Source organism: Corvus moneduloides, chromosome 8 (assembly GCF_009650955.1).
Source record: "Corvus moneduloides isolate bCorMon1 chromosome 8, bCorMon1.pri, whole genome shotgun sequence".
NCBI classification, from domain to species: domain Eukaryota; kingdom Metazoa; phylum Chordata; class Aves; order Passeriformes; family Corvidae; genus Corvus; species Corvus moneduloides.
The window spans coordinates 29,379,119-29,405,796 of NC_045483.1; the positions used below are offsets into that span (position 1 = coordinate 29,379,119).

The following is a 26,678-nucleotide window of genomic DNA, read 5'->3' on the forward strand; positions in this document are numbered from 1 at the left end:
ACTAAATTTATTCTTGTAGCATCATCCCTAGCCATCTCCTTTACAGCATTATAAATAAGCCTGTTCATCAGTCTGCAAAATCACGTATGACAAACTAAATTTCCATTATTAAAGGTTCCCTCTTGCCTCATACCTATGACAGAGGAGACAAGAGTCATGCTGGCTGGTATTTTGTCCTTTGGATAGCCACAGCTCTGCAAAGAAGGAATCCCTTTTTGCTAAAATACAGAGACACAGCAGGTGAGGCAAGAATCCAGGCTAAAATCTTTTGAATGACAGGCTAGTGGGGAAAGTACCAGACTTGTCACCAAGTAGCACTGCCAGTGTTCAAAGAGCCTAAATGCTCTTCTATTTTAGCATAAAAAGCTGCTGTAGTTCAAAGAGTTTACAAAGATTTCCCGCACAGCAAGGGTCACCCCCCTGTCTCACAGGGTCTTCTCATGAGGAGTATCTCCCTGTCTGGTGCAACTCTGGCTTGAGAAGAAGTCTTGCATCTGACATTGCCCCCGTGCATGTCCCACTCCTACACACAGAACATGTTTGCAAAGCTGTGCTGGGAGCTAAGGGAATGATCCAGCTGCAAATAATCCCACTGGGAGTGTTCACACTGGAAACAGCTCAGTCCATGGGAGAGGGGAAAGGGTTGTGCATGAAGAAACATGCTTGGCACAGAGTAACAAAAGCCATTCAAGCTGATAGTGAGCAGATCTGATCACAGTCTTTATTTGATGATGCAGTTCTCCAAATGCATGTGAAGTACAAAGGCGGGCTCCCCAGAAAATATGGAGGGTCTATTTTGTGGGCTCACCCTACAGAGCACCCAGAGCTTGGGCCTTGTCCCAAAACCCCTTGTGCTGCTTCAGGCCAGTGTCACACCCAGGGCTTGTCCCTCTGTCATTTAAGCCCTTATCACTGCCTGTCTTCAAACCCCATCAGGGTGATGCCAAGTGTTAAAGCCAAGCCTGACTGTGTCACCTCCTGCCAAGAGCAGCAGGGAAACCTGCTGTCTCAGGGATCTCAAGGGCAAAGGCAGAGACCTAATCCAGGCTGAAGCAACTATATACATTACAATGCAATTATATACCACCTCTCACATGCTCTCCATTACTGACACAGAAATAGAGGTATTGTCACCACACAGGGCATAATCAATTAGCTTTTTAAAATATGCTTGACGGCAAAAATTTCAAGGGCAGCACAAACTGTCAAACTGCAGCCTAACCTCTCTACATATGATTCAGAAGATGGTATTTTAATACAGGCAAAATATAAGCAGCTTCAGCCATGCTATTATTATTATAAGTTAACTGTGAAGCCATTGCTATTATTTCCAGATGGTTATTTAGTGGTTTTAATTTCTGGCACCTAGAGCAGTTTGTGGTTTTTCCAGGGTTTGTAAATATTTCTTAAATCTTCCTGACACAGGGTTCAGTAAGTAGGTAAAAGTGTTGTATTTCGCATTGAGCAGAATGGGCAGACCAAAGACAAAAACCAGCCCAGAATTATAAACTGCCTGAATAGTGGGGACAAAATTAGGAATAGAAGGAAAATAAAATGAGATTAACTGAGGTGTGAACACATAGAGAAAATAGGAAAGTGGAAAAGTAAGAGACAGGGCTCAAAGGAAATGTAACCAAAGTACTTGTCTTCCTCATTTTGGCCAGCTAATATCATACCATCCCTGTTTTCATACCCTGTTGCCCATGGAAAGAAAAGCCTAAGGAAGGCATCTAGGAGAAAGGAGGCTCTCTCTCTTTTTACCAAACAAAACAGCATCAGCAACCAGATTTCAATTAGCCAGAAGACCTCTGTAAGAGGACTTTAAAACCATGCACGGCTTGAAGGCCTTTGCATCTGCATATGTAAATGCTGATACACACTGATGCTTGTGTAATAAAATGAGTGCACATCCCTCACAAAGTGCTTGGACTACACCAGCTAAAAGACCCTGACACAAATTGAGCTCTGAGCCCACAGCAGCTCAGTGGGAGTTGGTGACTTTACAGAGCACCTCCAGGAGGCAGGAGGGCTTTATCCTCTGCTTTCAAAGAAGACTCTTATAGTCTTGCAAGCCACATTTGACATCCAGCTTGTCCTACAAGCAAAGAGCAGCTTCTGACTCTCTTTCCTTGCAGCTTCCAGTCTTTTTCCTCCCTGTTAAGCTGGAGGGAGTAAGGACATGTCAGTGGAGTGCAGGCTGTTTGCTAACAGGAACAGTCAGGGAGAGAAGTCAAAACTACTGAGGCACTCTTTATCCCCAAAAAAGCTCTTTGCTGTGGGGAAACTGAGAGGGAGCAGGTTTTTCACGGAGGTATCAAAGCCATCTCTTTCCCTGAGCATTAATATAATCTGCACCTGTGCTCTCTCCTCATAGCAGTACAGACTTACCTCCCCCTCAGGCTTTCCAAATAATGAAGGTAGCTGCAGTCTTGGGTCCTCCTGTGGGGACTGCCAACGTGGGAAAGGGTTTGTGGAGAAGTGGAAAATCTCAGGGAAATCTCTTATGTGGAAAGTTAATAGGTAGATACTCTCAAGGCAGCTTGGAGAAATGGTCACACACGTTTCATTTTCATAAGTGGAAAATATGTGGTCAGACTGCCAGATTTCTCAGCCCCTTTTGTGCATTAGGCAGCTACATAGAGATGATGAAAATGTGTGTGTTGGGGGGTTCTGCCTCAAAGATGAGGGGCCCACCTCTGGTTAGGCTGTGCTGCTTGTGGCACTAATCATTTCTTAATTGGCTTTGTAAAATGTGCAATTACGAGCACATTCTTAGCACCTTTCTAAGGCAGAATGGGTTCCCTGGGCCAAAGGCTCAGCTCCATAACCACTCACCCTGTGCATAATTTCCCTGGCAGGAGAAGCCTTGTCAATAATTCATGAGCAGCACTTGCAGATTGAGGCCCTCGAGCACTTTTACTGTTGTTGGGAAGAAAGGAAAATGGGGTCGCTCTGTAAAGGTGTGACGTTTATATATAAAAAAAAAAAGCCAACATCACTTTCAAAATGATTTGTTGGATTGTTCATAAGAGCACAATGGAGCTAACCTGATCATCTGCTCCAAAGTTCAGAGAGCTCAGGTGTGGGCTTCTGAAAGGCAGGAACAAAGCCAGCTTGGCCCAAACAACAGCTCATTTGTCTTGCCCATTTAGACTGCTGACTTTCCTCAGCTGCCTGTTAGTTTTCACGTCTTCATATGGCTGCAGCATGCATTCCCTGGCTTTGCTTCCATCTACGGCTGCATCAGATTGGCATGCTGGAGTGTGAAGGCAAATTCCATTTCCTTGTGGTCTTGTACTTGAAATATGATGGCAGAGAGACGTTATCCCTTGAATGCATTTCACTGACAACCTACTTTGTATTTCCAAGTAGATCCTTTGAGAAAAATCTGTTTTTATTTCCCCACCTTTCTACTCCAACTTCCTTTCAGCATTTTTCTCTGAGCCAAGATGCATTATCAGATTTTTTTTTTCCCCTCCATCAGATAAATAAGTCAGGTGCATACAGAAGTGAAAAAAGGTTGTTAATCAATTAGCAGAAGTTCCCTGCTGACAGCAGTGCAATCGCTCAGCTAATATGATAAAGATGCTCATCAGAGATGATTATGAAGAAATTATTTCCTCAGGAATTGGCTGTAGCTTCCCTGACAATACTGCTAGGAGCAGTTTTGGTCAGAGATGTTTTCTCCCAGAGTGCACATTGATCACTGGTTTCCCTAGCAGTTGCTAGTTCTACTTCTCTGATTCTTCCTCTATTCCCCTGTGAAAAGGGGATTTATTACCATAAATGAGAACTATAAATCTGGGATACCATACGTCAGACAAGCTCGCCCCAGAAGCCAGGTGAGAGGGGACACATTTGTATTCTTTGGCTTTGTAATGCCAGGTTGTGAAAACAACAGGACAGACCACACATCCATGCATGCTGTGCCAGCCAAGAGTCTGACTGTCAAAATGCTCCCCCCTGGCCTTTGGAGGCAGTGACCTGGAGCTGAAATGGTGTGGCTGTTCCCACTCCCTCCTCTGCCTGACCTCCTGGCCCCCTATTCCTCCCCTCATCCCTTTGCCCCTCAGAGAGCAGCCCCTTTCCATGTCACAGGGAGTGCTGCCCCTGCCATCTGGAGCAGCATCCCTATTGCTCCAAGCCTAATTGAATTTGAAGGGAAGTAGGGAGCTGGTCCTGGGGAGAGGCATTTCCTGACCCTGCCTTATGACCCTGACTCCTCCCAGTGCAATGTCTGCTTGGAAAATTAAACACCTCCTGAAGCTCTGTTCCTTTTTCCCTCTCAAGCTCAGGGGTTGCCTGCTATTTACCCTGTGGCCCAGCACATCCTGGAATGATGCCTTTCTTCTCCAGCTGACTTCCGCATTAGCTACCACAGAGGAGCCCCTTCTGTGACAGGAACCTCCCACCATCGGCCTGCTCCCAGTCCTGTGCCTCCAGAGCAATGAAATCTGTTTTTTTCCCCATGTGGAAGAGTCAGACACAGCCCCCAGCTCCCCTCTCACTCTGAGCTGTAACATAAAAATAAGATCCCAACAGCGTGGAGGAGAAACAGCACCCAAACACCAACAGCTCTCCACATGAAAGATGCAGGGAATGTCAGGAACTAATGGGTTTCCTTCCTATGGCACAGGCTGAGCCATGCTTATGGACAATCTGTTTTATGGCTGCTGAAATCCAGCAACAAGAAATTTCTAATCATTGCTCAAAGAAAATACAAATGGATGTCAATTAACACATAATCCAGATGTGCTTACAGGTGCCAAGGTTCTGGCACCATCACAATGTTAGGTACCTTATTCTTAGTATCCATCCTAATATTAGACAGACATAAATTAGAATCAAGTCTGACCCAAGCCAAGAACAATTCCATGTAGGAAAGGAACAAGGCACTAAATTACGTTCACAGACAGAGAAGGAAAGCTCAAGGATTTCCGACGATCACTCCTCTTTGACAACACATTCACCAAGCCTTTGAGAAAACTTCCACCTGAAATGGTTTGGCCTTACATTACCTGAACTCCCAGGAGGAAACTGGGCTTGGGAGCAAGAAGCCAAGGGGCTGGCAGTGCAGGACATCACTGGGACAGGCTTCTCAAGCCTCTCTGTGCTGAGGCAGTCACAGACTCACAGGATGTCCTGAGTTGGAAGAGACCCACAAGGATCATGGAATCCAGCTCCCGAGTCCTACTCCGAGCAGCTCCCTGGAAAGCTGTACACTCATAGGGAGCACTAACAAGGTGGTGAAAATTTAATTTCACATTGAAATCTAAAGACAAGACTCAGCAAGAAATGGCCACTGGCCAAGTGGTAAGATAAATGGGGCCACTTTTAGGAATAAATCTGAAAAGCTGGACACCACACCAGAGCTACCCCAATGTCAGGAACAATTTGTTAACACAGACAGAGTCTGACACACGAGTAGCTGTGTCGGCAAAGGGAGAACACTGAATTAGTCCCCCCGAGCTTGTGGCTGCACTTTCCCTGCACACACATCTCTGCTTCAGTGCAAACCCAGTCCCAGTAAGCATCATGTGAAGGGTGGGGGTTCCCCAAATCCTCTGTGGTCCCGCCTTTGCAGTGGCATCACTGCTGCTTCTCCTGTCAGAGGACACTCCAGATGCCCATCTGTGAGTGCAGGAACTTGGCCATGGGGACTGGGGGTCACCTGAATTCAGCAGAGGCACAGAAGGGGCCATCTCTCTTATCCCTGCCCCAGACAGTTCAGTATGTGCTACTGGAGACACCTTAGTTCTCCCTCTGAGCTGCAGAAACCTCGTGGAGTGATTTAGTGGAGTCTTTCCTTGGGGATGGAGACGAATGGTTCTGGAGTCAGGACAGAGTCACAATTGCTATCCAGGCCATGCTGGGACTCTAATGGATAACCTGCAGTCTGCCACAGGAAAGAGGGAGCACAAGGAAAATGCACAGGAAACCCCTTCCACCAAAGGGCTGAGCTGTGCTCAGTCACTGCTGCTAAAAAACTGCCTGGAAGCATAAATGTTAATGTTATGCCAGATCTGGCACAGAGGCAGAGATTCATTCCATTTCATTATGAAATGATACAAGCACCATAAAGTGTCAGCTTTCAAGTTCATAATTTATAAATTAAGTGTAAATAGCATATTCTGACCTCCTCCCCAGCCACTCATTTATCCTTCCCCCATGAAAAATTAATGAGTCTATAAAATAGCTTGTAAATTTAGAGCAGTTTGGTTTTGTTGTTTTTTTTTTTTTTTTTTTTTTTTTTTTAAATCAACAGAGTGATTTTCACAGAGGCCCTGAAGCATTAGCTGGCTGCAGCCACTGCTGTTAATCACTGGTCTTAGGTGTGCTCCTATGCCCCAGGAAAGGTCTTGCACCTCCTGCTAATATTTCTGATACAGACCAGTGTCAGGGACAAGCTCTCTGAGGTTTTTAGGCTGTCCTAGTAGAGCAATCCCTGCTTTCCACAGCCTGGCAGGCTGCTTCCTTCAGGGAGTGCTTGAGGACTTAACATCTTATCCAAGACATCAGGAAAAGAATTAGCAAGACAATTCTTAAAATAAAATTTTCTAAGAGGAAAATTCACCCCAGGCAAAACTTTTGGTCTGTGGGAAGGGAACCGAGCACAACCAGACCAGCTACCTCCCTATTTCCACTATGAGGATTCCCTGTGGGGCTCTTCTGCTATGTGGTGACCTTTTAAGCTTTCCTTTGCACAAAAAGCTGCACTGGTCGTTTTGCAAGGCCCTCTACAACTTTGGGAGGGTATTTTGGGGTATTCCTGCCCCTTGGTGCATGCATTTACCAATCCCATGCAAAGATCGGAAAAAAAACCAGGTGACAATCAGGGAGGAACAGGAGACAGGTAAGCTGAGGAACAGATGGGGGCAGGCACAGCATTCCAAGGTGTTGGAATCATGGAGGACCACAACGGATGAGTGCAAAGAACAGGAAACAAACTGGCCTGGAGGTGCCCACGTGGGTGTGAAGGGGCTTTCCACACAGCTGAGGCCATTGCTCAATAAAAATTGTTTCACAGAAATAAACTCTTATTGCTAAGGTCTGTCATGAAATATCCATCATCTCTTTTCAAATGAGCAGAAAAAAAGCCCATACACTGGAGTAAACAAGGCAGAAAAAACAAAGCATGGAGAGTACATTTCCTCTCCTATAGCCAAGTATGACCACGCTGAGCATCCTTTCTTCTCTGCAGCCTATCACGAACAGAAAGTTACTGTGACAATTTATGACAAAAGGGGCAGATTTTATTCATCAGATTCCTACAATCAAACATTAAAATCAATACTATTCCTCTGGGGACAAGATGGAGAGACAAACATCATGACTTTATCTATGCTACATGTAAAATATTTGTAATTGAGCAAAAAGCCTGATCTCAAATGCTTAAAAATATATGGCTGGGGCAGCAAATGTGATTGGATTTCTTATAATCGAATCATTTTAGTCCATATGTGGCCCCCAATCTGTTTAGGATTGTTAAAATTCCTGGATATTGTAGTGCCTTCCCCAGAGAACGCCGGGAAGAGCTCTGGCCAGCCTCGACCAGATGGGATGCCAGTGATTCCAGCCAGCAAAGGCAGAAAGGAGGACAGTGGTTAACTCCTCCTGTGCCAGCCACCGCAGAGGAGGGCTGGACAGGGAGATAAATGCAGGCTGCTTTCCAATGCTGCAAGAGGCAGTTTTTATTTCAAAGCTCTCAGGAGCAAACCGGTGTAGCCCACAGGGACAAGCAAAGCAAGGACCAATTATCACATCCTTCTGAAAAACTGTTCAGTGATGGAGGTGGAAAGTGGGGGTGTTTGCAAACTCCCATGGAAGGAGGGGTCCCAGCAGCCCAGGAGGAAAGTGAAATGCTGTAAATGAAACCAGCACCCAGAAGATGAAAGGCCTCTTGGTCAGGCTGAAGGTGTTTCTAAAAATCTTATGGAGCTGCACAGGATCAGAGAGTATTGAAAGATGCATGAAAGCCAGCGGGGCCCTGCTCAATTTAAGAACAGCCTGGCTGCTCAGCCTTCCCTGCCCCTCTCTAACCTGACACTGAAAGGAGTGACCCAACACTTCAGAACGTCCACCACAGGAAACACTTGAATGCTCCTTGTCCACCAGGCTGGATTAGTTCTATTTACACAAATTTAATCCTTTGTCATGTAAAACAAACAACACCATACCTAAAAACAAAATACAGGATTACCCTATTAAAACAGCGTAGTGATTATGGACAACACCACTTCATTCTGCTTCTGACTTTCTTAACTGAGATAACCAGCAGTTTTCAGCTGAGCTGGAAACCTCACCTCATTTTTCCACACCTGCCCAAACTGTTATGCTGCTTTGATGACTTCAAGGGAATTCTGTAGGTGTTTTCCAAGGAATTATTTAATAGGACTTTACCTAAAGTCCTGGAAGCCTAGGGGCTATGGTAAAAGGAAAAGGAAATGAAAGCAGCAGCTCAGAACTTTCAATATGTTTTCCTCTAATTCATAGAGGAGCTGTCAGTGTAATACTGACTCCTAGCTGAGTACTTGAAGATCTTTATTTTACACTGAATTTACACTTGTGGAAGAACAGATTTACCCTAAAAATAAGGAATATTCCCATCTCACATCCTACAAGATCAGCTTTGCACAGGAGATAGCCCCAACATTGTATCTATCATTTCTTGACAGACTCATCTGAGCAATTACAATCATTCTTAAAAATACGGAATATAAGAACTGCGAGGAGCAATCAGGTGTCTGTAATATTTATTTTGTTGGTCACTAAAAGATCTTCAAGATTCTCTTTAGTTTCAAAAGCAACAAAAACGATCATTTTCAAATGCCAGCATCTTATCCTGGAGAGGAACTGCTAAGGAAAAACTCAAGTAATGTTAGTGGGTATAAATTATCACTGTGTAATTACCTGGAGAACTTCTCAATATAGACGTGCCATAATGGGAGCTACAGGTCCAAAATGTAGGTCAGTGGCTACAAACCCACTATGTACTGCCAGGACAACCCACCAGCGCCCTAAACAACCTATCCCTGTATTCTCACCTGGGTACAGGCTGCAGGAAAAGTTCAAGTCTGCTTTTGACTTAGAAGGAATTCCCTGTGTCTCCTGCTTATTAATGATTCTGAATAGGAACAGACTTAGTGCTTTTCTCATTTGACAGTTCTTTGCATTGCCAGGATTTGCCAAAACCTGGAAGAAATAAAAGCAGCTGCCCCCCTAAAGTACCCTCAGTAGTTTTAAGTGCCAGACTTTTCCTTAGGATTGACTTTCACAGCTTCAAAGGAAAGTGTGATTCTTGCTGGAGCCCAGCTGTGTGTCTAGAATTATTTTTTTTTGAGCAATACTAACCAGAAGTACATTAACTCATCAAGGACATACTGGCTCCAGTAACTATCAAGCAATTATTTGGACAACCCCTCCACTTGGGAGGGGATTTTTACAGAAATTTGCATCCCCCTTTCCATAGCCATAAGGGCAAGTTAGATTCTTTTGCTAAGAAGAATAGATTGCAATTTGAAGCAGCTGAAAATGCAGAATGTGTTTGGACGCCATCATTCCCCCCTTAGACATCCATAGCTACCTCTGCTCAGGACTATGAAGGTAGTTTATACATGAAGATTAATTCAGAAGGCATTTTGCAGGCAGACAAGTAGCTGGGAGCCAAAGACTAACAATTCTACCTCAGTTGTTGTTCATAGAATACATATGTGCATGTGTAAAAGACAGAAAGGGAGAATGCTGCTTGTCTCATAACTCAAAGATTAGATTTCTCATTCCCCATACATTTTTAATTTGCTTACAGAGTTTCATGAAACAGAACTCCCTAGGCTGGGCTGGGGGCATAGGGAAATAGTCTGTGCTTGGGAGTTGCCAGAACTAACAGCCAGGGGCTGATCCAGCTGGGTGGGTGATGGATGGGAAGACAGTGCAGCCCTGTTCCTACTCTCCCCTGTATCACACTGACAGGGAGGACTGGAGCTCTCCTGGCCCTTCCCACAGGCAGTTTCCTAATGAAGGTGACCCAACCTGCTCGAAGAGGGGTTGCCAGGGCATGGAAATTGCTTCATCAGAAATACCCATGGTCCATTTTTTGCATCTCCTTGCCAAGTACAAAGCAGCATGATACAATTCCCACAGTTGTGCTCTGTGGGGTGAGCCAGAGTGAGCCTCCAAGCATCCCTGTGCAAGGCATGCCATGAAACAGCAACCGAATGCTGCAGGCAGGGCCTGCTGAGGGACAGTGCTGCCAAGACTGCAGGACACTCCCCTGGCTTGCAGAATCCCTCACCTGAATACAGCGATTTGGACTACAGTGCCAGAAAATGAACATCTGAATCGCCTTTGAGAGCTTCAAGCTAAATCCCCGAGTCTGGCTTTTTGCTCCCATTTCAAAGCAGGTGCTTTGTTTTAGCATTACTGATCTTTTAGCAGAGCCACTACATAACTGAGTATAAATCAAGCGTCTGGTGTCAAAGGTGGTCCATCTCTCACATTTATGAAAGGCGTGGATGGGCAGCAGGGTTGGAACAGAAGTAGGATCTCTGAACAGCCCTCTTGAAGTCACTGACTCAGCTCTGAGGGGAGCAGAGCCTGCTCATTACAGACTCTGTCAACTGAAAAGGCCATTGTACCAATTTTTTGCCAAATCAAGGACTGATTTATCCCTATTGTAACTTCACTGAATTCAGTCAAGCTATACGAGTCATGAATTTTGCTCTTAACTTTCTCCATAGAGAATACTTTTTTGCCCCTTTGATACTGCTTCAGTGAACCTCTGAAAATTTATGTGCACGGATTCTGCTCCAGCAAAGCATGTAAGCACACACAGGAAGTACGTGAGAAATTGTCCAGAGAGGAACTGGATTATATCCATACTTAAACCACCACCAGCCTCTTTCACCTGACATCCTTGCTCATGTTTTGTTCAGTGGGAGACAGAGGGCTCCTTCGAGCATTTGCCTTCCAGTGCTGAAATGATGACCACAAGAAAGACTCCCATTGCCTTCCCTGGAACCTGATTTTTCTGTGAGTAATGGTTTGTTTTGATGGCAATGGGGAGCTTTGGGGAGGACAAGACAGGGAGTCCATCCCATCTACGACATGTCCACTCTGCCCAGATTTAGGGGTTTTATCAGACATGAGTGACATCTGTTTCTGAGATTTGCCCAGAGGTATCCCTACTTAGCACTGGTTGCTGGCCTACAGTTCTCCCTGCTGACTTCCACCCAAGAGACCCTCCAAATTCCCAGCAAAAACAGACTGTAGTCCCTGCACCTACATTGTGACCAATATTTTTTCTGTGAAAATAAGTTTATGTCCTGCTTTCAGGGCACATTTTTGATGCACCTCATCTGACCTACATTACCCTCTTCCAGGCCTGCTCTAGGACCTTACTGGACTTTGCAGCAGCACCTTTCTCTCCTGTTCCTCTTCCATCAGGGAAACAGTTTGGTTCTGGCTAGGTGCTCACATTTTCATTAGTTGCCAGATCTGTTACACAGACTTTACCTGTGCTGGATTTCATACAGAATGATGGTTTGTCTAACAGACCCTGTGCCTGTATCAAGGCTCCCACATGCTGTCCTTTTAAAAAAAGCCCAGTTGCTGAGCCAAACTTTTCGCCAAACAATTCATGAACACCTTAATTATTCCTGCCATCTTCTGCAGTGAGAATAAATGCACTGTAAATATTTCTCTTACATTGGCTGATGAGCAAATTTACATTTTCAGAAGGATCTGCTATGCAAAATCTGTTGAAACCTCTTTCTACTTCTCCCTTATCTGCTCCCCTCTTCTTAGCAAACTTTTAGTATTGGGAAGGCTTAAACAACCTAGCTCCGAATCCAGGGAGACAGTGGTACAGAGTTACTGCAAGTTGCTCTCCAAACACTGGACAAGAGACTTTATTTAAAAATAAAGCCTCCCTACAATATTCTGTCTTTTCCCCCTGCAAAGTGCCTGCCTGGAAGCTCATGCAGTGCCCTGGGGCTTGCCTTTCTGAGCAGGCATCCCCACAGTACTAATCCCAGGGCATCTTTCCTGACATCCCAGGCCAAGAAGTACAAGCAGCATGTGAATCCTGGCCACACACTGCTCTCACTCAGCAGGAGCGGCCTGAAAACAACCATGGCTTTGCTACAACTGCTTTGTAGCCCCAACAAGCAAGTGCTTGGCTTGCTGTGAGCCATTTCACATACACCCTTTTGCTGCCTCCTCCCTCAGCCACACTGCTTTCACATCAGAAATGCTCCCCCAGCCCAGACACTTTTAGAGCTTCTTACACAGCCTCTCCAAGCCAAGAAAACCACTCAGCTCTATTCAGTAGACTCCTGACAGCCTTCAAAAGGACTGCTAATTCCAGTCTGCTTTAAAAACGCAGAGCATTCTCTCCCTTGCAGCTTTTCTGCCTTCCTTGCTTTAGGTCAGCACCTGTTGGGCCCATAAAGCACCACAGCAGAAACTCAGTGCACCTGAAATTATTTGGAGCTTCCACAGTGCTGAGGGCAGGGAGATCCCACACTCCTTGGGATGGAGTGGGCCATCAAGCTGCTAACACAAAAGTAGTTTTCTGGAGGAGGGTGGTGCACCCCTGGCTGGCTTGGACTAAGGGCTGACAAGGGTTAACAGTGTTTGCTCCTCTCTCCATCACACCCCCCTCCTCCTCACTGTGCATTTCAGTCACAGACCTGCTCCCTGGCCAGCCAGTGCTGGGATTAGGCTGCAGGAGCAGCCGGGCTGACACTCGGTGCAGGAGCAGGGTCCTGGGCTCGGCACACAGCACACCCCAACTGCTGCACAGCTCCAGGAGCAACGTGAGGACTGAAGGAACAACCATCAGCACTTGGGAGATTGCAGAACTGGGCAAGTTTAAAACAACCAACTCAAGAAAATACCAAAATCCTGGCCTTTTTTTTTTTTTTTTTTTTTTTTTTTAAATTTTCTTGAAGGACTGCAAGCATTTTAGTTGCTATGTCTGTTCAGGAGCCATATGGAAAAATCAGTCCTGTCCTGTTAAACTGGTTGCACAGTTTTGATTTTCATCTGCCTAAAGAGATCTGAAAAGTCTATGTTCCTTTATGCTTTTTTGGCAAAGAAAGCAAGTTGTCTGAGGATCATCTGACCAGGAACACAATAGGTAAGCACAGTATTTTTTGTGTAACGTATTTCCAACGGTCTGAGAATATATTGTTTGCGTAACTGAGTGAAAACAACCTTTAGGATGATGCTCTCTTTGGGATAAGCTGATTATAGGTTTGTTGATCGCTTGGTTTGTTTGTTTTCCTGGACAAGAAAAGCTGAGCTGCTGTGGTATCAGTGTGGTTTGCAAGATCCTGTCATTTAAACAGCAGAAAGACTTTTTTTTTAAATCCTCTCCAAAGCACAGAGCAACTCAGATTCCACTGTCAAAGGTAAAGCAAAATATTTGGGGTTATATTTTAAATCTGTTAGCTATAATTAGACTACAAGAATAACAAAGTGGCAAAGTGACTCAGAGTCATAAGGAAAAGCTCTAAGAGCATTAAAACAGAATTGATTGGAAATTATAACTATTCTTTCAACTTGTTCAGATGGTTGTTTAAGCCTGCATTCAACCAGGTGCTAAAATATTACAAACAAGCAGAGAATAAACCAACTTTGTCTGGACGTTGAGAGGGACATTCAGATGACCTGGTAATAATAATTTCCATAATCATCTCACTGATACTAAAGATGTGCTTGACTATGGGAATCCCAGATTCTGTACATAAAAACCTACAGATGTATTCAATGCTATATTTAAATGTGCGTGTTTGAAATGGATTTTAAAAGGAAGGGGTCCTTTTATAAAGTCACTTTAACCGCAATGGACAGCGGGTCTGCTGAACTGGAGATTTGACCGCCTAAGATCTTCCCCACTTTCACAGGCACTATGGGGAAAGAGCTAATCTCAGAAAGAAATAAAAATCTCTTAAGAATTGAGCCTTTGTCCTGTATGTTTTCTCCTACCACCAACCAATAATCAGATTTAACCAGGATCTTTACTCCTTGCTGCTTCTAAGATGTAATAGGCTACTTTTTCCTCAAAAAAGGGATCTCGCTCACAGAGCTCCCTCTGCTTTCCAAATCCCTGAGCTACAGCTGGCACCTGCATTAAAGGTCTATGCCCTTTCCACTTTCATACTTTCTGAAACTGCATGTGGCAGACAAAAGAGTTGTAAGCATAATCGATAACTGCACATAGTGCACTGTCAAAACTTCTCGTCCTAACTGGAGTCTCCTCCTCTGTGCAGCTCTGGGCAATGCTCACACCAGTTTAAGTAATGCCAGTATTTGCTGGGGCCTGGTTTTGTGCTTTTCTTTCATAGATTCCAAGCTGATAATAAGGCCTGTTGAAAAAAAAGGGACATAACTGATTTTTTAAAATCTCTTGCCACAGTGAATACAATACAGTTGTAACAGTTCCAGTGAGCAGAAAAAGCTGAGACAGGCTGGAAGTGGTGCAGGTATGAGAACGATGGGCAATACAAAACTCTAAGAACAAGATTACTGCCCTACAGTGACAAAGCCTTCTTCCAAATGAGATACACAGAGCTTAAAATCTAAGTACCAGTTCAGGGATTCTTATCCAGGATTCTCCACCTTTGACCAAACAGTATCTTACACAGCTCTGGATAAGTTATACTGATCCTCTTATCTACACGCACCTACAATCACAGTGGACAAAATAAAAATTCAATGATCTCTGATAGAACAGCAAGAGCAGCAATGGTTGGGATGTACTGATCTCCTGTGAGTTTTAAAGGGACGGTTCCATTACAAATAGCTCAGCCTTGAAATTTAGTAAGTGAACACCACAAACTAGAAAAAAAAAAATTGTTTAAATGTAATTCTTCACTCATTCTGAAAGCAGTAAAAAGATTTGTTTGAATAACTGTGATGTTGAACTTGTGCTCCATTGACTATACTTTTTCCTATAATCAAAGACTTCATAGTTTCTGCAATTAAATCTTTGCAGAGAGATCCTCTGAGGAATATTTCTGTGAACTTTAAACAATTTAGCAAAATGGAGACTGGCACTATATTTGAATGCCTGGCTTACTGGGATTACTGGGATACAAATACCAGGAAAGGCACAGAAAGAAAGGGTCACATTTCTTTCTCTCCTATGGCAGCCGTTTCTGTTCACTTTTGTCATCTCACTTTGCAGTACTGAAGATGTCCTGGTTCTGGCTTTATCTTCCTCTCCATCTTCTCATGGCGACTTCTTTGTGCCATTCTACAAAACCAGCCACCACCAGTTCCCAACAGAGCTTCAAGACCAATCTCTTCAATTTCTACCACTCCCTGATACTGGCAGATGGTAAGGAAACTACAGTTCACCTGCTGAAGGATATACCCAAAAGGTAAGAGCAAATCAGCCACTGCTACTCCCAGATATTTCCCCATGTCACTGATAATTGCATGCTACCAGTGCAAGCCAAGAATCCCTCTGCACCTGCAGGGCTCTGTCTGTGCACACTGAATTGCCAGAAAAATGCCCCACTCCTCAAGTGTCATTACACTGCCCAGGATATGGAATGAGCCTCTGAGATGAGGTTTAGCTTCCTGTAGACATTTCAGCAGCTTTCTGTGTTGTTTGTCAGAGAAGCAGCAGAACTGATACAGGACAGGTGGGCTCCAGCAGCAAACAGTTGTGTCACAAACAGCCCAGCTTCAGGTCTGCAGAGACAGCAGCCATCCTACATTCATGGTGAAATACAACCATGTTACCTAGCAAATTAACTACCCCAAAAATCAGCAGAATAGCCACACAGACATCTGGAAAACTTCTGCCACTGTCCTGCACACTAAAAGTCTTTTTGTTGAATGGCAATACAATTTGCTGAGATCAAAAGTGCTTTGCGTGTGGAAATTCCACATTCTTCACCTTCCTAGACCATCTGCAAAGTCTTCTGCCATACCTAGATATGTAGGTGATCTAGATACTACAACTGGCACTGCATCTGGGCAGCAAAGATCAATCTACTTGTTTGGGAAGAGATGCACTTTGGAGAGAGAGCAGCAAATACAGATTTTGACATACACCCGAGTGGTCATGGAGCAGAGGGTGAGCCAGATTGCTCAGTCTTCATATGCATTGCACAGAAAAACTGGAACATGGCACATGTTATATAATGTGACCAGGAACAGAATAAGGACCTCTCCTCATTAAAGGAAAAGGGGTACTGAAATTTTAAAGAAAAGGGAATTTTTCTACGCTCTTGTGGCATAACATTAAGACTGCAATTAGGAAGCAGTTTAGCATGATCAGGAAGGTTTTTTTGAACCCCAGTCATGCAAACAGAAACACAAGAGATGACAAGTTTTAGCTTAAAGACTTGAGAATGTGAAACTGATTCCAGTGAAGCTTCATTCTGGCCTAGTAGCCATACCCTGAAAGTAAGCCAGACCTCCAGGCTGACAGGATCTATCCATAATGACTAGGCTTGTCTCACTGGTGAACAACGAAAAAACCCTTGAATTGCCAATTGCCTTCATTTCAGTGCAGAGTGAGGCACCCAGATCCAAACATTTCTGTGGCCAAGTCCAAACATTGTACAGTCTGTATAAAAACAACAGAAATAAAACAGAGCAAGACAGGAGGTTGGGCTTTTTTAAGGCAGGAATCAAAACCTGACCAAGGAGACTGATGTCACTTTGTACTGCTCATGCACATGAGGTAATTAAGGTAGAACCACCAACAGGTGGTTATGGAGACAGCAGTCAGCTAAATCACATCCATCATCCAAAATAACCAGCTAAGGACAAGATACAATGTTCACCTGAAGTGCAAAAAAAAAAAACCTCAGAGGGAAAGATACTGCCTAAGCTAAATGGATAAAGCTTCTAGCAAATACTTGTGGAATAGGAAAAAACTCCACAGCATGTTTTCATTCTGCATCTGAAGGCTGCAGACATTCACCATCCCTTTGTGTGGACACACCCCAGAGAACAGTCATTTCTACCCAGAGCACAGTGACCCACATCAGAATGGCTGATTACAAGGAGTTTCAGGCAAACTTGAATTCCCTGATACATTTCCCTCTATTTCTATCCACATTCACAGGTACTACTTTGTTTTGGAAGAGGGCAGGGTCCTCACCCCTTTCTCAATAACAGTGACTCCCTGTGATGTTCCCATCGAGTGGAGGATACTTGTCTACAAGTCTCCACCAGGTTTCCCAGGAAAAGCAACACCAGGTAAGGCCTTTGGTCTGCCTAAGTAGAGGCAAAGAAAGCATAAGTTACTCATACATAACTGTGTTATAGGAAATTTCCCACAAGCCCAAACATGCCATGGTTCCCTCTCCTGTGAGCTGCCATGGACTGACCCTGTCCCCATGGGTGAAACATGGGAGAGGAACAACTGCAGGTCCTCCAGGCTGCACAAACGGATCAACTTCCTAAGTGTTGGTACTGGGCCAAACTTCCCGCTGCTGCCTCAGTCATTTTTCTGTGGCTTAGGCTGCTTGAGACAACCATTTGCTCCCCACACGAAGCAGAGAAGATTTAGCCATTTATTCTTGCCACACGTACCACAGCAGTGGGTAATAAATTGCCTTTACTCTGAAAGGCAATTCCTTTCTCTTGCATGATTTTTTAAATTAATTTTTCAAATTAAAAATCTAAAAGCTGCCATTAACAAGTTCTTACCTAAGCAAGTACACCTGACTGATGAGAACAAATTCTACTCCTTTGAATTGATAAGTTTTCCCTCTTCATGAGACAACAGCCTAAAACTAATCCAAAGAAAAGAACCTATCATAGAAATAATGAGTCTCCTTAAAGAAAAGTACCCTAAGAGACAGCAAATAGAAGAAGAAAATTGTAGGGCCATCAGGCACGATACAAGCCAAGCTTTTGTAAGTTGTGGTTTCATAACTATAGTATTTTTGAAAACATAATTCTACAGCTGCACTGCTAAAATAACAGCTCCTCAAATTTTATTTTAATAAATTGCCAGTAGCAACTTATTTTTACTAAAACATATTTTTAGTTATAATTGCTGCTTTCAAGAAGAAAATACAATGTTCCCTAACAATAAAACTTGTATGATGTGCTTTATTTCACATCTTTTAAAACAGAAGTTACAAGTCTGCTTTTTGCCTGCAGGTGACCATGATACACAAGAGGTCTCAAAATCTCAGAAGGCTCCAAGCATGGTGTCCACCATCTTCAACTACAAGGGAAATTCTGTAGAGACTTACATGGGAATGTCTTCCCATTCTGCCGTTTACCTGCTGGAGTTCTTATCTACCGAGCGAGACACGCACATCACCGTGTACTTAACAACTGACACAACGTCTGGGCACCTCTACCCAGAGCTTCCCATGGACCCACGCATAGATGTGATTGGCACTGGCCACACAACAGTGACTCTGACCTGGAAACACAGCCCTTCTGTCTTGCAGCACAGGGAAAGCATCCAGTACTGTCTCCTGGTTAATGAAAAGCACAACTATAAGAGCTTATGTGCTGCTGAGACAGCAATCAGATCCTCTGGAATGAAGCTGCCACCCACATTAGCTCTGTCCCTCTCTCCATACCTTCTGGAGCCACAGCAGGTGATGATATTGTCCAACAGTGAACTGAGAATCATCAACAAAGTGAGCAGTGGGGAAGTCAGGCAGGTGTGCATGGGCACCAAGAACACTTACACAGTGCCCAATCTCAGCCCCAGCACTCAGTATTACTTTGATGTTTTTATTGTCAACCTCCTCACAAATGCCAGCGCCGCATACACCGGGACATTCGCCAGGACCCTGGAAGAACCTGAACCCAAGGTGACAGAGCTGAAAGATGGCAAAGTGATTCATGTGGTCCTGGATGGGAAAAAGCAGAAATTCTACAGTCTGCAGTACCAGGCGAGGCACAAGAAAATCCACTTCACCTTTCAGTTGTGTCGGGGCCAAATACGGGTTCACATAACAAGGAACGGCAAAACAGTGGCATCGGAAAATCTCTCTGGGCTGAGGTATTTGTCCCTGAAGGGAAAGTTGCTGGACACCTATTTGGTGCAGCTGAGGTCCACAGAGGAATCTAACTCTTCTGTGAAGGTACAGGCATCCCCACATTTCCACAAGCCCTTATTCCCACTTCTTCCAGAGAGCTTAAAAATCAAATCCTTCAGTAAACTGAGAACATGCAGGTCTGTGACCATTGCCTGGCTGGGAACACAAGAAGAGAGCAAGTACTGTGTGTACAGGAAAAGGATTGAAGAGGATCAGATTTGGGGGGAACTGCAGAGTGCAGACAGGTGCTCCGGGCCTGAATCTCGGCACAGATCAGAGAAAGTGCTGTGCAAGTACTTCTATGATCTGAACCTCCAGCGAGCTGTCACCACAGAGACCATCAAAGGGCTGGAGGCAGGGACATTCTACTTGTTTGATGTTTATCTCTTTGGGCCATCTGGCATCCCTGTCAGATATCACAGCAAAGTTGTGAAGACCAGGAAAAAATGTTGAAGGTTTTAAAGGAAAGCTTTGAAGTGAGTGAATGAAGGTTGTTATCAAAATCTACACCACTCCAAGTCAAAGGCCCTGCAGTTTGAAGCGTGCTGACACAAAAAATTTAAAGGCAGAAGAACAAAAACACACCTTAGATAATTACACTTACATCTCCTCTCCTGTGTAAGGTGGGGTGCTTTATTTCTTCTCTTGTCTCATTCAAACATTAAAAACAGAGCTGTGAAACAAACTCATATGCATGGACATAAAATAGCCCAAGAGAACCCATGAGAAATAGATTGGTTACCTAAAATGCTCCTGAAATTCAGCACAGAAGTGATGGAAAATGCCTCACAAGAAGCACACATCATTTTTCAAGTCCCAGAGTTTTCTACTTTCCATAACTCATTCAGCTAATGAGGAACTGAGAGACCCCACAAATCAGACTACTCTTGAGAAACAGATTCCTCACTGCTTGAACAGGAATGGAGGCAAAAAGAAATTGAAAAAAGCAGTGGAACTGATGTATAGCTCCTTCAGTAAAGCAGGCTGAACTACATCTTCCCCTATTGCCCGCATGTTTGCTTGGTTTCGTTCCTACAGAGAAACTGTGCTTGGTTAGAAACAGACAAAATTCAGGCCAGGAACTGGCTCTGGATCTGGCTTTTCTGGGGAGTGTACAAATACACTGCTGTGCTACTGCCCATGGAGGAAAGCAGCAACTGAGGAATCTTGCCATAGAAAGATTTATCATCTCTAGCCTCTGATATCGAGCTCATCTCTATGACTCTGTAACTCCTGACTGTAATATATTCATTCTTTGCATCCTCAAGCCAGCCTATATCAATGAATGCATTGCTTTGACAAAAATTAAATGCAATTTTCCTATTAAATATCATGGAGAAAAAATATTTGCAGTAAAAATTCTGACAAATGCATTTTGATTGTCTTGCTTCCTTGACTACCTTTCTTACATGGTCTGAGTGTAAAAAAAAAAAGAAAAACAAAAAAATCAAGTCTTCATAAAAAACTGTCACACTCAACTTCAATTATCAGTAGAAAATATTTTGCACATAGGCTTGTGGCAGGCCTGGAATCTACCTATGAAGAGATGCAATAGATGCACTAACCCAGAGGCTGCCAGAGAAATCTTGCCTGCAGTAATTCTTTTTCCTCTACAACTACACTAAACACATACGTAAATGATTAAATCCATTATTGTGTATTTGAGTCATTCTCTTGCAATTCAGGGTCGTCAAAGCTCCAGTTTACCCTGAGTAATTATTACATCCAAGCATGTTTGGAGGCCCTTGGTGAGGACTGAATCAGTCCCGTGTGCAGGCCGATGGTTGTGTCTCCTGCTCCAAAGCCTCTCACAGCCCTGTGCACCCTGTTTCAGTCACCCTGTGACTATTCAGCCCCAGATGGGGGCTCAGGGCCTTCCCTGCTGCAATATCTGGGCTTGGCTTGCATTCCTGCAGGCACTGTTCTGGACTCAGCAGTGCCATGGCAGAAGCCACGTGCTCTGCAGCCTCCTGTCCACACTCCACAGGCCTTTTGGCTAATTACAGAGGCTGGCAGCTGCTCTGCCTTCATTCCAAGGCACGCTCTCGCTTCATTTGCCTCCTGCCAAAAATAGTCTGAGCTCAGAGAGCAACAAAGGTCATCTCCACTTGGAAATCTCACTGTCTTCTGCCTTCCTCCTCAATTTCAGGCATTTATATTCTGGATGAATTTCACTTAGATGCCCTACAACTGGCTGTAATAACAACCATAATTATAATAGAGGAAGAACGGGAAGATCTGTCTAACAGCAGATACAATATATTCTTAATCCCCTGCCCTCAGTCTGTCAGAGCATTAATCCTTTCTTTTACCCTCTGTACACAATTGCCACAAAAATGTCCCCTGGAAGAGGAAGATACACTGGCAACATGACCCATACCAGTGTTTCTACTAAAGCAGGTTTTTTACAACAGAAGTGGCCTTGGGCTTCTCAGCAATACCGTGGTTCAGGGCTGTAGTCAAGAGAATGAGGAAAAGATAGAAGGAGAGCCTGAAAGACAGCAGAGAGCTGAGCAGTCAAAGGTGGCACAGAAGCAAAGGCTGTGTGTTGCACCAAGTAGACTGACAGTGAATCTATTAGGAAGGAGTTCAGGTTTGAAGGACAGTAGATACTTCAGAGGGACTTTGAAAAGAGCCAGGAGATTCTCCTCTTCCCAGATTCACCAGCTCCTCTTCACTCCTCCTCTCCCTGGCCATTGCCCCATGCAGAGGAGTGGCTGAGGCAGAGCGCAGTGGGAAGCTCTAAAGAACACAACTTACCGGTCCCACAGCCCAGGCTGGCAGCCAAGCAGGGCAGTGACCACTGGTGCTGCTGGAAGGGCTGATGCCAGTCCCTCACTCACAGAAGGAGCTTTCTCCCACCCACACCAGGTCCTCCATCAGCCAAGGCCCCTGCATTCAGGACAGAGCTCAGCTGTAGAGAGGAGCGCGCTGTTCTGTCGAACCCATCGCCTCTAATACACACAGAGCAGGTACCTGCCCTCCAGGTAGCAGCCCACTTTGCTCGTGTGTGCAGCCAGCCATGCTCTGTAATGGGAGGGAATGTTCCCCTCCACTGATTTTTCCACTATGATTGTGCCTGTGTGCACCAGAGGCTGCAAACCTGTATTCAATTCACTCATGCCCAGACACTGCTCCTGAGGTGGCCTCTGGGTGCACTGGTTTAAGCTGAGTCTCAGTGCTGACTGCTGTCCTGAAAGTTTCAAAGGTTTATCCACAACAAAACCAAAGGTGCTGTGTTACAGTGTGGATACCGCAACACATGTATCAGACAATGAGGCCCGTGGAAAAAAAATATACATGGACTGATTCTTGATAGCTGTTTCAGAGATGTTTATGTCTCCAGCCGCATGGCCGGGGCTCTGCCCAGGAACTGCGGCAATCACGGGACCCGAGGGTCCTTGCCCACGCAGGGGAACACAAACCAATGGGGAACGAGGCTGACCAGGGCCAGGGAAACACCCTGCCTCCCCCTCAGGGCCCCTCTCCCAGGGCTCCACGGCAGGGGAAGGGCCCCAACAGGGCTGCGTTACACCCTTGGTGCTCTTCCCACCCCTACACAGGCAGCTACTTATGTGCATAGCTCCCCATCTTCAGCACTCACAAGTCCTTTTCTTTCCAAGTTGTTTGGCGTCTTTCCTTTCCCCCTCCTTCCCATTTGACCAGTCCTGGCATACTAGGCCATGTCTGCCCATAAACATTTCCCAAACCACCTCATTTCTTGTGTTCATGCTTTCTGCCATCCTTCCTGCTCAGTTTTTCAGAAAGGCTCAATGCCTTCAGCTCAGCCTGTCCTAAGCTGTCATCAGCTCTTCCCATGTGCTTCCCAGCCCTGCTGAATCTGAGTCACATCAGAAGCGAAGACAGATCTTTTCACGGAGAACATTTTAGAGCAATGTTTTGGTCTTGTGGATCATTTAGAGTAAGTCATCAACATCATTATCAGGCCAAAGTATTTTTTCTGGTGTTCAGTAGTGGGTCCCAGCTTTTTTGTGTACTTGCAGCTAATGTATCTCAAGTCTTGTCAGAGCTGAAATCAAAGGCCATGCATCCCCTCCCAGCATTTTTACAGAATTGCTCCCACTGCAATGCCACCCCTGGGAAGTGAGGGTCAGGGTACCAAAAGCAGAGCAGGCAAATAAGAGAAAACAGGTTTAATCCCACACCCACTTCCCCTGTGGGCTCAGCCTCACAAATCAAAATTTGAATTGGCAAAATGAGGTGCTGGTATGTGAAACAGTGAAATAATAGAGCATGGGCCTAAGTCTACCATTGTGTGTTGCTGTTAGCCACAAACCAGAACACTGGGGCTCTTCAGCATCTCCTTTCAGTGCTTCATACAACTGCTACTCATAGAAATTTCAAAATGTGACCCAAGTCTGTAACAACTGCTTGTTTAATTTATACACTTTAAAAGATACTGCTAAAACCAGTGTAGAGGTTTCAGACAATGGGTTCATGGACTAAAAGCATTTATTAGTTAATATTTAACTGACAATAAGAATCATCTATTTTGTCATTCCTTTTTCCTGTATTTAACAGCCCATTTATTCATTCCCTGTTACTTTGAATAATAAATTTAAATACCTTTCCAAGTGGATCTGGTAGTTTAATAAACTGTTCCCTATCTGCTCATGTTCAGGAATGCATTCACAGCTTTAAAAAAAATTTCTCCATTTCATCTTTGTATCATGCAATTTCTTTTTCTGGCTGATGCTTTCTCACTTGGAAGACTCACTTCTAGCTTAAACAACATATTCAGATATTCTTCCTACTTTGGCCTGTGATGCTGAGGTGAAATCCTGCTCATTATTTGTTTTGAAAGACACAGAGCTGACGTGTTGGTTTACATGTACCCACATAACCCCCATTTTGGGCTTCCTTACTATTCCCTGTTGGTTTTTGTGGGTTAAGAATTTATGAGCCATGGGCACTGCAGTTAAACATCCCGGCCACATGCAGCTTTGCACAAGGCATAAAATCTAATATTGAAAATCAAACAGTATTAGCACTGACAGCAAGTACAGACCAGTGACCCCAAAATGCCAAAGGCTTTCAGGTGCTGTTAGAGCAGCTGAAGCTCTCTGGCATTTAGAGAAAAATGGATGACTTAGCAGCAGATTAGTCATTCAGCAAAATAACCAACCCAGGCAAAACAAAATAGACGGTGGTTTTGGGGGAAGAGGGTGAACAAATGATGTGTGGCTGCTCATCAGTGTTACCTGTTCTGCATATGCAGGATGGAGAAATCAACAGCATAACAAAGCAGACAGGTCAATGTGCCTCTCTTGAACAACAACAGGGATTTCCTGGACAAGTCTGTCAAGGAATATTAAATAACAGCATAGTAAAAAGTAGATCAATTTACTAGAAGAGGCAAACAACGAGTGCATCTCACTGCTGCATTGCATTCCTCTGCCCAGAAACGTGATGTAGCTCAAGGATGAGCCCGGAGGATTCCGGGCTGGCAAGCGCCGATGGCAGGAGCTGCAGGGCCTCCAGCAGCCCACGCTGCCAGAACACCACCTCAGGCAGCACATGGAATGCCGTGCTGCCACCAGAACTGCCAACACGAGAGGGCACTGTCAGGCTGGAGGAGAAGCACAAAGTGTGCTTGATACGCCTTATCAGGAGCAAATATTTCAGCAAATTTAACAAGACAAGCATCTTTCTGATAAGATTATTAGGCAGAACAGATAGAAGAAAAATCCAGAGCACACATTTAATTTTCATTAAGTCTTCCAAGTTTGAGGGGGTTTTGTTAAAATTAAAGTGCTTAAAACCTGACAGCCAAGGAACAGTAAGAGACAGGCACTTGCTGCCAGGGCTGAAACACCAGTGCTCCCACTGCCTCTGAAACGTTCAATCAATCACTAATGGGGCTAAAGCTCCTATAAAACAAAGAAATACTGTGGTACAGAGGATGGTCACAGACTCCATGAGGTTCAAGTGGGGAGTCTTATTTCAGGCAAAGCTTGCTCAGCAAGTTCCTATCTGAGGCACCCCATGATAACTTCACTTCTTCTCCTGTAGTGCCCTTGTACTGAGGGAGATTCTCTGGAGTATTGCTTCCCTGTCCCACCAACAACACTCAAAGACTTACCTCCCACTGGAGCTGGATGTCTTATCTATACTCTGGGACACAGGAAACAGACTGCAGCTTGTCAGGGACTTATTTTGGGGGGAATTTGGTCACTGACTTTTTAGCCTCTATGAGAGACTAAGGATTTGCTTACAGAGGCCAGGAGCCATCGCCAAAAAAACTGCAGACCTATACTGCTTCTGCACTGAGGAAAGTTCTCTGAAATTCTGCTTCTCCACCTCAAGTTTACAAAAGCATGTGAACAAGGACAGAGGTAACAGCAGAAGGGACCAAGAAGGTGAGAATCAGAGATACTGTTTCTTTTTGTAAGTGCTGGTATCAGTGATACAAGAGGAGCTTCAAGAAGGTGCCTCAAAGACCAGTTTCAAAAAGATTGTTTCAGATTCCCATAGTAGTTTGCTCTGAAAGCAGAACTCAGTAGGAAGAGAGACCTCCAGGAGCAGAAGAAAACAATGAATAGTGAAAGTAATGAGGTAAAATTTGAGTTTGTTAGAAGCTTCTAAGCAAAGGAAGGGCCCAAAATGGATCCACATTTTGCATCCAGCTCCCATTTTTATAAGTTGCCTACTACTCACAGGAAGCCTTTTTGCCTGGACAGAGATTTCTCTGGAATGACATTCATTCTCAGAAGGGCTCTGCAGGAGCCCTGATAAGGGCTGCCAGTGGGATACATCTGTCCTGGCCCTTCCTGCAGCATTTTCCAGGCACCAGCACCACAGTGGTAACTGACACCAGCAATTTTTTCATTCTCTTTCCAGCAGCAAGAAGATTATATTTGATTGAGCTTCACTACTGATTAACTTCTGTCTCCAGAGCTCTCTGCCAGCATATAAACCCACTAAGCCCCTAGTATTCCTGTAGCCTGTGACTCATAAGAGAGCTCAGCATGCACTGTGTTGTCCGTCCCAAGACTATGATCCTAAGGAAATACTCAATCTGAGTCTCCTTTAGAGGCCTCTGAAAATAACCACACACAGCCCACTGTCAAGGTAATGTGCTGTTAGACCTGGATCTCACATCTGACATATCTGCTACATGAAAAACACCACAAAACCAAAACAGGGACTCTAACTAAATAGCCAAAGTCTAGCTGGCCTGCTTTTCATTTTCCTCTGGGACATATGGTTCAAAGTCAGCCCAGCAACACCCAAAGAGGTGCTACCCAGCACAGCTGAGGTGGTACTAGTGTTAAGGAAAACTTCCATTTGAAAGACAGGAAGTACCAGTGCTGGGTCCCACACTTTTTGTGGAGGCAGGTGATGGTTTTAAAGAGATTAAATGCATCTGCACACATGCTTAGGGCATGAGCTGTCTCACCCAAGGCTGAAAACATAACCAGAGGTAGAGCAGAGCTATTGCTATTCACTGCAGTGCTGACAAGCCTTCGTGTCCTGAGGCTTCACCCACTGAACCCCCATAATTAGGGAGTTAATTCCTTCTTCCCTTTCTCCATCCCTGATACATAGAAAGTGATCATAAGCATGAGCTACTTGACTTAGTATCTCAGTGTCATGACTTGGGGCCAGTTTCATGATTATTAA

The 26,678-nt window shown here is 44.6% G+C and overlaps 1 protein-coding gene across 1 annotated transcript; it reads left to right on the plus strand.

Annotated features, from left to right (window-relative positions):
• Positions 1–12,345: 12,345 nt before the first annotated feature.
• Positions 12,346–20,473, plus strand: LOC116447558 (protein NDNF-like). Its single transcript, XM_032116853.1, has 4 exons — positions 12,346–13,138; positions 15,191–15,386; positions 17,090–17,223; positions 18,136–20,473. Exons 2-4 carry the CDS (start codon positions 15,199–15,201, stop codon positions 19,485–19,487), a joined length of 1,674 nt encoding a protein of 557 aa, XP_031972744.1. The 5' UTR covers positions 12,346–13,138; positions 15,191–15,198; the 3' UTR covers positions 19,488–20,473.
• Positions 20,474–26,678: the final 6,205 nt, after the last annotated feature.

What these genes read in the sequence shown, in the direction of transcription:
- LOC116447558 (XM_032116853.1), top strand. Translation starts at nt 15,199, where the DNA reads ATGTCCTGGTTCTGGCTTTATCTTCCTCTCCATCTTCTCATGGCGACT. An exon ending in CTGAAGGATATACCCAAAAG is followed by an intron (nt 15,387 to 17,089) that starts GTAAGAGCAAAT and finishes CCACATTCACAG; the next exon opens with GTACTACTTTGTTTTGGAAG. An exon ending in CCCAGGAAAAGCAACACCAG is followed by an intron (nt 17,224 to 18,135) that starts GTAAGGCCTTTG and finishes TTTTGCCTGCAG; the next exon opens with GTGACCATGATACACAAGAG.